General features: G+C 38.0%; 1 protein-coding gene across 5 annotated transcripts; it reads left to right on the forward strand.

The window, feature by feature from the left end:
• The first annotated feature begins 53 nt into the window (after nucleotides 1-53).
• LOC111508014 (uncharacterized) lies at nucleotides 54-13,441 on the forward strand. Of its 5 annotated transcripts, none has more exons than XM_023163427.2 (5): nucleotides 54-203; nucleotides 1,450-1,580; nucleotides 4,253-6,723; nucleotides 8,288-8,727; nucleotides 9,606-13,441. In XM_023163427.2, exons 2-5 carry the CDS (start codon nucleotides 1,457-1,459, stop codon nucleotides 9,685-9,687), a joined length of 3,117 nt encoding a protein of 1,038 aa, XP_023019195.2. In that variant the 5' UTR covers nucleotides 54-203; nucleotides 1,450-1,456; the 3' UTR covers nucleotides 9,688-13,441. The 5 variants fall into 5 exon arrangements, with proteins under 5 accessions (XP_023019195.2, XP_023019198.2, XP_023019197.2 ...); XM_023163429.2 differs by having other exon boundaries at nucleotides 69-207; XM_023163430.2 differs by lacking the exon at nucleotides 1,450-1,580 and having other exon boundaries at nucleotides 67-203.
• The last annotated feature ends 31 nt before the right edge of the window (nucleotides 13,442-13,472 follow it).

The raw sequence follows: 13,472 nt of genomic DNA on the forward strand, positions 1-13,472 counted from the left end.
GATAGAAAGATATATATATAAATGACGTTTCTCTTTAGGTTAGATTAGTACTACTTCAAAATTATTATAAGTTGTTTATCATTTCACAGTGGATTTACGTAAAGTTCTGTTGTGTTTTGTTTCCAATTGGGGAGAATTTGTTTTCTTTTCGATTGGACTTGGATTATTCGTGCATCTAAAGTGAACTAGAGATAAATACACAGGTAGGTATGTGTTTTTCATATGAATTATATTACTTAGTGCGTAGATAAGTTTGTTTTAGAGGTCATTATCAACAAAGATATTACAATCATATGTTTTCCATTGCAGTAGTTGGTTGTTGATCATAAATAATGAAAGTTTTAAACTTGGAACTTTATTTTTTTCGGGCGTGAATTGATTGTATTTCGAAATGATTTGTTTTCGAAATTTCTTTTAGAAACAAAAATTAGAGTTGCAGTCAGTTAGTGTAATCATTAGGCCTTGAATACTTTCACTTTTGCTTTATTTTTGAAATAAATGAGAGTGCTGAGATATACAGGGGTGACACATTAAAATTTGTTCCCGCCATAAAGATTATAAAATTTCAAATGTCATAATTTCTGAAAAATACTTGTTATACACAAAATAGTATACTTAAACATTAAAATAATTGCTAAAATGTATAATCAATGTAAGGAATCACGTATATTTAAAAAAATGTGATTAATCTGAGTCGTCATAAAATTCTTGCAAACTATAATCTACTGTTGATTTTTGAAATTCGGTAATGTTTACCATATATTCCAGGTATTTAGGAAGATTATTATACATCTTGAAACCATTATACGATATAGAATTTTTAATTAAAGTATTGATAGGTATGGGGAGGTTCAAATTTAGGATCTGGCCTATGGCATAATGAGAGGTTAATGAGAGGTAAATAAGAGAAGTCCTGCTCTAGTTTATAGACTAAACAAACTGTTTCTGAAATAAAATGAAACCGGAAATATGGAGTAGAGTTGAACAATATGGGATATAAATCCATTTCTGGTATGAATTAATGACCCAACTCAATATTCGACTACAAATGGATTGATGTAGCCATCTCCTTATGTCTTACAGTGTCTGAGATTATTGGTGAATAATTTCAAGAGGCTGGGTGAATCACCGTTTTTTTATTCATCCGCTTTTTTACCACAGAGTCCAAACAGTCTGTATTGTTTATCTTTGAAACAAAATCCACACCTTGATATGGATGCTAATCATATCAGTAGATATAAAATCGTTTGAGTTGCGAAACAATGGTTATTATCATTTATTGATTAATGGTTTTATTGATAACCGAATCATTTGGAATCCTATACTCTATTATCAGTGTGATCAGCACACCTTTACGTACATGTTTGTTCGCATCATCAGAATATAAAACCATTCAAAAACAAAGGCATAGTGTAACCAATATTGTAATTTCTCGTATTCCTATTTTAGGTGAATCATGGCTACTTGTATATACTCGAATAATTCGAAGGAGAGAGTTGTCCAGCAGCTCAGTGAAGTTTTTGGGGCCACAGTGAATTCTGATGTCATCAAAACTGTAGCTGTGTCCTTTGAGTATGATAGTAAGTTTGTTTCTGATTTGTTTTTGCTTCTAACTTGCTTTTGGGGGGCACTGTAGTTTAATGTCATCAAGACTGTAGCTGTGCTCTTATAGTATGATAGTAAGCTTGTTTTTGCTTCTAAATTGCTTATGAATTCTGATGGCATCAAAACTTGTTGTATAACGCTGGCATTGTTTTTGGAATTGAAAATATGTTACATGAACATATTTATTGGACTTATCATACAAGTTTCTTACTTTTTCAACATTCATTATGGAAATGTTTTTGGTGATACTTCAAAAATGGATGTATGTTCGCTATGCAATCTTATCCGGCTTCTCTAATTATTAGTTGATGTGCCGTTGTCAATCAATTTCTGAATTTATTTTTGAAGAATACATATAAAGCTTTTGTGGTTAGATATTGATGAAAGTCCGTAACAGGTAGTAACTCAGACCACTCTTGAACAAATCAAGTATCTTTTCTGTTTAGCGATTTAATCTTAATTTACAAAAATTAGTTGGAGACAACTTTCATGCGTTATTTCTCAATTTCTCGCTGTTTCATCTTTCAATCAGATTTTTAGTTCTGAGTTTTCTGTTGATCACATAAATGGCTACCTTCCCTACCAATTAAATGAAATATCTTTGAACATATAAGTAGTTATTGATCTATTATTATTTCTTGAACCAATTATTGCTCTTGATTTGATATTTGTTTCTCTTCGTGATCTATTTTATTACAGTTTTCAATGTGCAATCATCATGTTCCTTTTTGTGGTGGAAACCCTTTCTGTTTTGATTGTTGATTTATAAGGATCTCTAATCAAGTTTCTGTTGAGACTATTTATATTTTGACACAGTTTAGGGGCCATTTGAGTAAGCATATTTATTACAATTATTCACCTCCACCCCCTTTGTCAGCGAAAGTAAGCAAAGATTTTACCCCCCTCCCATGCTTATGTAAACACTGTCATGCATGTTTGTTTTGATGTATTCTGTTTTTTTATTGATTCATGAGCAGCAGTTATAGTTCTAGTAATGAGAAAATAGATTTTAACTCACATGATATTCATTTAAACAAACTTTATTGACATGATAATCAACAAAAAAAAAAAAATCAGTAATGGGGAGTTATTTAATTCTATCGGGTCATTCAGTAAATTACCTGAATTTTTTAAATCTATTTATTTCTAAACTTAATCATCTAGAATTAAAGAAGAAAGTAATACAAATCATGAAATTATGACACAACAAAAATTAATTGGCGCTCCGGGGCGACTTCATTGGTTCCAGTGGCGCATTTGCTTTTTCAGCTGCAGGAAAACCCGGAAAAACCTGCAGCATCACATCATCTGAAGATCTTGATCTAACAATGTCCTCTCTCTTATAAAACAAAATGTAGAGTGTCTCCAGAGGCTCCAATAAATTCAATACATCGCCAGAACACTTAGTGTACAGCAACATTACAATAATTGTCTGCTAGACTGAACTGTTCATTTATTTCAAACCTTCCTAAGAGTATGGTGTTTCCATCAGAGGTTGAGTCATGTTTGAAGATCATCAGTGTTATTATTAGATTGACTAGTGCCTCAGCTATACTTGTTTTCTTATAATTGTCAGTCAGTTTGGCGCATGTTTGGCAATACAGTTGATCATCACCCTAGAAAGTTTAGAAATTAATAGAATAAGAAATTTAGACAAGTGAATAGCGCCGCGGTAATTCCCCTTCTCGGTTCTAAGCGAGTACCTGAACGTAAACATTATTTGTGTAAATCCCCGAAAATGCGTTTCATTTTCAGAGGTTCACAATGTGTGAGTCGCCATATGTGTAAAAAAGGAAATAACTACTGCTGACATAATCATCATCTAGATCCCCATCCTCATGTCATCAAAAATAAGCAAAGCTAAGACTTCATATAGTGCTTATGTAAAACTTTAACGGCCTATTACGGAATATTATTGACCAAGAAATATACCGACATTTGTTTTCGTTACAATGGTGAATGTAACTTGAAGAATGGCAAACATTGCAAACAGTGTTTTATTATTGCGTAGCACACTTTTAATTTTTATTTATTTTTCCCTGGAAAACAAAGCGAGCTATGGAAAATTATCGATGGATAAAAGAGTTTTATCGAATAATTTATGGATTTTCATTTTCACTCTGATAGTTCATACTGCCATAAAGAACGACCATAGAATAAGTGAGAAATGTTTAAAATTGTTGAGACCAGTACATGACAACAGGATTCTAGATACTTTCGAAAGCTTGGTCGTCGAAAACTGCGGAATGAATAGCGACAAAGGTCCAATTTCGAACAGCCATTTGTTTTGATTTATACTTAATAATATAAAAAAGCAGATAACTATTAGAGATAATCACTAACATAGAGGAAATACATAACCCAAAAAAACACTCAAATCGCGATCAGTTCCTGAACTGAACATTGATGTCACGACGGCGATAACCATCCCCGCATTCCCGATTTCTATTCGTCACCGTAACATGACTTCAAATTTAATTTTATGACTCTTCAGCCAATCATAAAACTCGGTTAGTAAAAATTACCCAATACGAACCGCCAATTCTTCAGTCCACGTGGACTACTTCGTAGCGGCATTATTTCTTTGTATTGGTATACTCCAATCGCAAATCTAATAAATCGAACTGACAGTTGCTTTTCTCATCAGTAACAAGATCGTCCGCCAAACTGCTGGAAATATCGAGGCAACCCTCAGAAGAATCTTGGAAGAAAATGTATGACGTAACTGATCTGACCTTTGCTTTGCCTAGGCCTGTATCTGTGATGCCCCCCGCGAGAAAATCTAAGAAAGCCATGGATTTCGAAAGAGCCGTAGATGACATCAACAAGGGATACAAGGTGATGGTTATACTGCGAGGTATGCCGGGCTCGGGAAAGAGTTACCTCGCTCGCAAAGTACTCCAGTCGACAATTGGCTACGACCAAAACCACCCGCTGCATATCCTGAGCGCCGACGACTTTTTCTACCAACGCCGAACAGGTTTCTACGACTACGATGTCAGGAAGATCGAAGAGGCTCATACTTGGAACCAGAAGAGAGCCACCCAAGCATTGACTAGGTCCTTCAGCCCCGTGCTAATCGATAATACCCACACACGGATGTGGGAGATGAGGCCTTACGCAGCCATGGCGACCAAGTACGGATACCTCATCCATATCTTGGAACCGGACACTCACTGGAGCTTCAACGACAAAGAACTGGCGAAACGCAACAGCCACGGCGTTCCTAGAGTAAAGATAAAAGAAATGATAGATCGGTACGAGAAGAATATAACTCCTGAAAAGTTGCTGAGCGCCTTCGGTTTCGTTTATGAGCAGCAAAGACCTCCTCAGATACGATTGTACCCCCCACCTGACATTTTGCCTGTGAAAAGTTCCTACAAGAAAAGTGAAACAGAGATGCCTAAAAGAGAACCTGCCGTGACAGCTGACAGTTCGAAAGAGGTCGAGACTATTAATTTGATGGAATTCGACGATGACGTCCCCACCAAACCGAGTTCCCAGCCCAAATTGGAGAACGCAGGGTGGACCAACAATAACCCCTGGACCACCGTACCCGAACCTTCCCAAGCTAGTACGATGGAAGTAACTGTTTTAAGCAGTGATGAAGAATCACCCCCAAAGGGCCCAATTAGCGGCGTACCGGACATCGAACAAATGTGGGGAGTGAACGAAAGCTCGCTGTTTTCTTGGGATATCGTTAGACCCCTGGAAGTCGAGGCTGCCCCAAGAACTAATACAGAACCCTCCCGGGCCAAGCCGGTGGTGGAAACCAGAGATTCCTCTAGCAACACCTCGGATGAGGACTTCGAGATGTTGCAAAGCGGATACATGACTCCCGGACTCCACGGGAACGTAAGGGTCCTGATAGCGATGAACCGGAACATCAACCTTTATACCCTGAACAACTACATGGTAAAGCCAGCAATACCTAAGATTGTTATGTTAGACAAGAGTTGCATGACCGACCATTATAACAAAGACTTTGACAGCCACATATTGCAACTGATGAATATGTTCCCCCACACACCAAAAACCCATCTAACCTACTGGTACAACAAATACAAGGGGGATTTGGAATATACCATCGAGTTCCTCCTAGACGTAAAGGAGGAAGTGACGTCGTTGACAGCCGAAGATATCAACGCCTCGAGTCGAGAAGAAGTGTCGAATGTACACGTGGGTACCGACAGCGATGTTACGGATGCCTCCAGCAGCGGCAGCAGCGAGAACAAACCGAAGAAGAGGAAAAGCAGGAAAAATAAGAGGATGTCGGTGGAAATTGATCAAGTGAAGAAGCTCATCGAGAGCAAAGTAGACATAAGTGGCGAACATTACTCGGAGAAGCTATTGAGGGTGAAGAACTTCAAGTTCGGAGTGGATGACATCCGCGTGGGTTCCGACCCGATTCCGTCTACCCCTCCCAAAAATAGTTCCTCCGAGGGATCTGACGAGATCATTGTCATCGATTCCGATTTGGAACTCGACGAAGTCAACGCAGAAGGCTCAAAGGATGAAATTATAGAGCTCAATATCGGCGCGAACTTCGCGTCTCAGCTGGAGAACCTTTTCGGAGACCCCAACCTGCCGTACCCCCAGGGTCTTCAGCCTGTCGTTCAGGTCCCCCGCTCTCTGGCCAGACAGCTGTACACGTTTTACGTCGAGAGCGTGTACCAGCAAATGGAAACTCAAAAACACGTCTTGGAGATGCTCTTGAAGGAGGACGAGGAGTTCGCTAGGAAGTTGCAAAGGGAAGAAGATCAACATCGCGACGAAGCGGAGGCCGTTCCGAGTTTGAGGCAGATCATGGAGGATCAGCAAGCGTCGCGGGACGCTTACAGGAAGGAGTCTGAGAAGTGGAGAAGTCTGAACCCCGACAACTTGGCCGCTATGCTCACCAGGCAGAAGTTGTTTGGAGCTTTTCCTACCGTCGCCCAAGATGTTCTCCTCGAAGTTCTCTATGCACACAATAATAATTATAAGGAGACCGTGGAGACTTTGCTGGCTTCAACGGGATACGACAATGTCAGTGGCAGTATCGAGCAAGTCAAAGAGCCACCAATAAGAGAAGAAGTTGTGCAAGAAATGAAGATGGCGCAACAGATTAACGGTAGCGAGGTAAGTTCTCCTTTAGTTATTACATTTGAGATTTCATGAAAATGGTAAGTGTGCTCGAGGGATCTATAATATTAGATTAGATTGTCTGGGAGCTAGCCCATGGCGGTCTTTTCAGATCTATTGTGATGCATTGTCTAGCTCGATCTCTTTGATGAGACTTCGTAGCCTTGACATGATCCCTTCATATAGTTGGCAGACTCTGGTTTCTCTTCCCTGCATCTTTGCATTTTCAGGGCATGTGCAGTGCGGTTTCTTCCTCTTTTCATCCTGGGAGCTTATTCCACCAATCTATCGATTCGGATTGCATCCATGAATTTATGGATATCTATTCTAGCCTTGGATGGACCTTCACGGGCTAGAACATTGGCCTCCTCATTGCCCCTGTGACTCTCATGTCCGGGTATCCAAGCTAGAGTGACCCTGTTTGGGTATTTAGAGCCTTGAGTGCTCTCAGACAGCTTTCCATTAGTGTTGAGAAGACTTGTGACCTGCCTGTTTATTTTCCATCGCCAACAAATCAAACATGCTTGAAAGTCAGCGCCTCGTCTCTACCAGACGTCCATTATGTGTAAACTGAGCCTTAACTTTCAAAGCCCACTTCAGAGTCATACAGTCTACCAATCAGAAGCTACCGCGAGACCTTGAAGTGGGCCAGAATATACATTGTTCATCTACTGGTTTGAATTTCCCGCTGTACGCGCGGTAACTTCTGATTGGTCGACTGTATGACGGCAAAAGTGGAGGTGGTCTGAAGTGGGTTTTGAAGGCTAAAGCTCAGCTTATACATAATGGACGTGTGGCAGAGACGAGGCGCTGACTTTTACCCCTTCCGTGTTTTCCATAAGTAATGAGCCAGAACTCTTACAGTATAATTACTACCGCCGAGTAGAAGTGGCGGTAGTTCAGGCAGCCAGCGAGTCAGCCAATCAGAGCGCACCAGTCACGTGGCGTCCTTTCCTCAACTTTATACCAGCCACTTTATCCCGCTCGCCATACCTTTGTGACGTTTTAACACATGTCATTAGGGTAGTTGATGAAATATTTGAGAATCGAACTCAGGTCGTCGGCGTGTTAGGCTTTGTCCTTAGCCTCGACGTCAACGTGAGATATTGAAAGTAATTATGAATTGTTGATAGTGGCGAGGTCTGATGTCATCGGTTTGTACCTCGAGATAGGATCTTCGAATTGGTTCTCGTCCCGATTAGAAGTTACATCAATACATTAGAAAGAGATGCAATTATGATTGAGGAAAGGAATCGTTACGGAGTTCATTCAAATCATAAAACATATCAACTTCAGTTATTTTTGTTGGAAGTTGGCGTTTATTCGGTACCGGTTACCGAACGTCGGCAGTTTTTTTGTATGGCATAGGCGGCGGGTTAATACGAGGTATTTTATTCAGCTGTTCGGTTTGACTTCCTATAGATTATATATCTGCCAGGATATCAGTCTCAGACCATCGATGTGCATCAAAAGCAGAAGAGGGTCTAATGTTGAACCTTGAGGCACAGTTTCAATTAGAGATTGTATGAGATAAGAATAAAACGATAAATTTATTTTCTAGGAATATGAAGATCGACAAGAAGCTTCGTTCTACCGTGCGGAAGCCAGCAAATACCTCAAGAGACGTGCCGAGCTGTTCGAAAAGGCCCAACAGTACCACCGGCGCGGCATGACGGAAGTGGCGCAGTTCTACTCTGGCTTGGCGAGCCTCCAAACCGAATACTCGGTGAGGGCGAACGAAATGGCAGCCACGGCTTTATTGGACGAACACTCGAGGCGACTGCAAGATTTCAATACGCTTGATCTACATTTCTTGTACGTGAAGGAGGCCATCCCTGCGCTGGACGTGTTCTTGGACAGGAACATAAATTTGCTGAAGCTGAGCGAACAGAGAAACCACGAGTATTTGCAGATAATAACGGGCCGTGGAAATAGGAGCGAAAACGGGATATCCAAGATCAAGCCGGTCGTTAAGGCCAGGCTGAAGGAACGAAAAATCGCGTAAGTTATTTGCTACAAAATCTATATGCTGTAAAATTTGTATTCAATGTCGTATGAGCTCTTGGGAAAAACTGAATTGAAGGCATCAATAAGAGCAGGTCACAAACATGTAGATCATGCATGTATCTTCACGATGCAAACTGAAGTAAAAAATCCATCCAAGGCAAGTACTTTCAAACATGAATATTGAATAACACCGAAATTCGAATTCTTTATTGACCAGTTGGGTACAAAATAGTACATATAGCAAGTCATAATTTTTACAGTAAACAATACACCCACAATGTATCATATACATCGTATTCTTCACAGTTAATAATAAAATAAATCAGACATACTGGTATCAAATCTACAATATAGAGACATTTAACAGTTACAATCATTCAGGAATTCTTCGTAGCTGTAGTAACATTTGTCTAGTAAGAGATTTTTGATGCTCCTATCGAATAACTCATCTGCTTTAGTTTGTGCAATAGCTAACAGCAGCGCATTGTAAAGGCAGACTGTATTATTACACGCTTTATATTAGCCTCACCTGTATGTATGTTTGACAGTTTGTTTGTAACTCTCAAGCTCGGGATCTGTATCTGACAGAATTATAGACATTATTGCTTGATCTATTCGCGGGCAGATGGCGCTGTACATAACCTCCTTGATATATTGTAATTATTGCTTGATCTATTCGCGGGCAGATGGCGCTGTGCGTAACATCCTTGATACAATTCGAACTCACTTTACATGTACCGGTTTTGTTTGAGTTAATGGATATCTCTGATTATTTCGAGTTTTGAAAACCTTTTAAATCAAGTAATAGGCGTAATGTACTATTAAGATGTATTATTCAGTTGTTCTAATGGTAAATTTGATTTTTTTTACAGTTTTGTGGAGCTAAATCCAGGATTGTTGAAAGCGAAGATCACCAAATCTTCTAAGGTTACAAGCGAATTGACCAGAACCTGATGACAGGTACAAATATTTTTATACAAAAATAAAATTTGTTACGAAAGATTTGCTCAAAATTTTATTTTTATTGTAATATTAGGGTGTTGAGTGTGATTTGTTGTACGTGCATTATCTTCAATTTTCGACTGTGGCACCATTTTCTTCCCTGAATTTCATCATCGGGAACGAGAGAAGTTCCTGATTTAACTCCACTTTGGGATAAGTCGAGAAAATTCAAGTTTTTTCGCGAAATAAACGTTTATTTGTATCTACCGAAACATCAGTTGAATAAAAAACACTTGAATTGTCTTGATTTTTTGAATTTTATCAATGAAACACTGGGAATATATGAAGAAAAACTCTAGAAAAATGTCAATTATGGCATTGTGTCTCTATTTCAAAACACAACGAAATTGCGTTAGTCAGGAAATATATACACAATACTGTAAACTGTGCAGACAAAAAGTGGACTGTAGTTGTGTAACACATGCATGAATTCCACGTATTCTCAAAAAAAAATCTCACGGTCATCATATCAGGTCATCCAGCAGGCCATTCCGAGTGACCACGTCTGTCTATCCACCAGTTTGGATGTTTGTCATCAAGCAACTCTCAAACTAGCCTGTCTTAACAAGGAGGTGTCCCATCTTGTTGAATCATAACATAAAGGCGATACAGCAATGCACATAGTGCTCATGGGTGTTGCGAGGACGTTCAGAGCGTTTCCTCATAGACTTGTTTACCGCCGCCGTAGGCGAAACGCCAGGTTGAAAATCTACAGACCAAGGCCAGCAAACTCGTAAAGTAGTTTTTGACATAGACTTCATTGTTGTCAGGGAGTGTATTGAGAACATTTATTAGGATGTACTGGTGTGGGTTAGAATCTATTGGGGTGTAACAGCTTTTACACAATTTTTGCCGGAACTTGATATCCAGTACCGTTCCGAAGATTTGTCATATCTGATTACTATCTTTAGACAATGGTGACAATTCAAACCAGCTGAGTTTTATGAATGATGACGGCTCAACGAATTATGCCAATGTTGGGTTTTTCCAATTTCAAAATGAACTGACAAGGATCATTTGCTTCTCCATAAAATGGAGTCTTTTGGAAATAAATCCTTAATCCTTACCAGAGAAGTTGAAAAATATTTTTGATGAGCAGCATCCAACTGTATATTATCGTACAGTGTGTGGCACCGGAAACGAGACAGATTGAATATCTTCCAAACACATTTGTTGAGGAAAAATGCAAAACTGATCAATTTTTAATATCATAACCTCAATTGTCATGTCTCCTCCTCCATTAACGTTGAATATGGAAAGTACTAAGTGTGAAACATCATTGAAAAGGTACACTTTATGAGGAAATCATCCATGTGACTTCACTATCTATATCTCTCCATTTTGGCGCCCTCTAACGGAAAATGCAATGTGATCAAGAACTTCAGAAATGCTCCAAATGTCAGACTAACTGATACTCATGTGTGGCAGTTATTGGAGAACATTTTGAGTATCTTCTGTGTATTGATGCAGTTTGAAATTAATTGTCGATATTATGCATGGTTGCCAATTTTCTGGGTTCATACAGTGTAAATGGTTTGTTGTCATTACCTTTCAAATGAAATATGATTTAAAATAGCTGTTTCTCCCGCAAGAGGGCGCCAAAACGAAAAGTTAAGAGGTGAACAGTTACAAGAATGGTGTACACTGGGTACTTTCCCTATTCAAATTTTAAGGGTGACCGTTACCAAGGAGTTCAGGGAGGAGGGGTGACAATTGAGGTTATGATAGAAATGTGTCCCCCTTGAATTAAAAATCGATCTGTCTTGTTTTCGGTGTCTCACACACACACAACATATAATCTGTATGTCACTATTTTGTCGACATGTAGTCTCATCTTTTGTTTGATGAGGTGGAAGAAAATGGTGTCTAAGTTTATATTACTTATTATCCTATTGTTATTATTTTATTATATTATTAATTATGGGTTGGTGGTGTTACAACAAACTTTTTTTGTTCTACAGAATGGAGAAAAATTCAAGAAACAATCGATAAAAATGTTTGAACAGCAAACTTCAATACATAATTCTTTTGATCCAAACAGTTCACTTATCAATATTGTTGACCAGAATTCCTTTCCTTTTGAAATGATTCGATTTTTCATCTTCCTTTTTCTGAATGAAATGAAGTTTTTTTTGACTCTATTTTCATGGAAGTGAAAAGCAGAGTACAAACATTTCTTGATAATTCCCAATTATTACGACTCAAGAAAGTTCACTCTCTTGAAAAGGGATCCTAGGAACGTGAACAATTGTTCCACAAGACATAACATAAATTATGTTGGTAGTTGAAGAACGTTATCCCACTCCTGACTCCTTAGAATTTCACCAGGGGCGACTTGATTCTCAAGTGCCTTGTTGGGTACTATTCTTTAAATTTTCATTTTAATTCACCAAGTATTAAAACCCAAATACGTTTCCTTTCTTGAAAATTGTTCCTAGAAACCAGATATAATAATACTGTTTTTTTATGGTTCAAAGTTACCTTTTATAAAATTTATGTGGGTAGTTGAACACCTTATCCCACTCCTGACTCCAAATAATTTTACCAGACCTTTACCAGGGGTGACTTGATTCTCAAGTGCCTTGTTAAGTACTGTTCTTTATATTTTTATTTTAATTCACCAAGTATTTAAATTTAATGAAAAGAGAAATGAAAATTTCTGTTTTTTACCACTTTTATTCGTAACTAACATTACTGCAGTTTCGTCTTATACGGACATTTTCAAACTATATAATAAACTATTGGACATTTTCAAACTTATACAATAAACTGCAGTATCGTTAGTTACAAATAAAAGTGGTAAAATACAGAAATTTTCATTTTTCTTTTGATTATGATTTCCTACCACGTAGTAACGGCTACATCCATCAATTTATTAAAATATAAATAAGTTTCCTTTCTTGAAAATTCATCCTAGAAACCAGATATAATATACTTTTTTTTTTGTGGTATAAAGTCATCTTTTATAAAATTTATGTTGGTAGTTGAAGACATCCCACTCCTGACTCCAAATAATGTTAGCAGACCTTCACCAGGGGTGTAACATTATTATTAAACTTCATTTCTACATGCCTTGCCGGGCAGTGTTTTTATATTTTCATTTATATGGCCTAGAATATATTTTTTTCATTTCAAGCTATTTCACAATAGTAGTTGAAGATTGTTATCCCACTTCTGGTATCAAAGCGATCAATTGATGATGCCATATACCATTTCGGAAATTGATTGAAAAGTGCCTTATATTCATTGATTTTTTGAACTTTTTTCCATTCAAGAGTACTTCTTCGTGCTTACACAATACAGAGTGTTTTAAAACTTATCCCGACATATTGATTAGATTTGTTTCATATCAACTATTTTAAGATTGTCATTTTTTCAATACTTCCTAAATAATCAACTCACGAAAACTCTTTAGTGGGGGTCGAATGTTAACCCCTAGATCCTCCCTGTAATGAAAATATAACAGAGATAAGTTCCGAAACACCCCGTATACTGTTTTGGGGGGCGGTTCACTATATGAAAACGCGTTGAATGTTTTTGAATATTCAAAGCAAAACGAGGTTACCATGTGAATCCCCTTCCGGAAAAACTTTTGGACATTCGGTAATGTGTAATTTGTTACAGATCATTAATTTTGGTTCTTGCAGAGATTTATCTATTACATTTGCGGGTGCATTTTATACACAGAATTATATTTTAAAAATTACTTTTGGTTTTTTCTTTCTTCCATTACAGAT

This window comes from Leptinotarsa decemlineata, unplaced genomic scaffold, assembly GCF_025532065.1.
Source record: "Leptinotarsa decemlineata unplaced genomic scaffold, Ldec_3_MD MMD2_tig00026361_RagTag_RagTag, whole genome shotgun sequence".
NCBI lineage: Eukaryota > Metazoa > Arthropoda > Insecta > Coleoptera > Chrysomelidae > Leptinotarsa > Leptinotarsa decemlineata.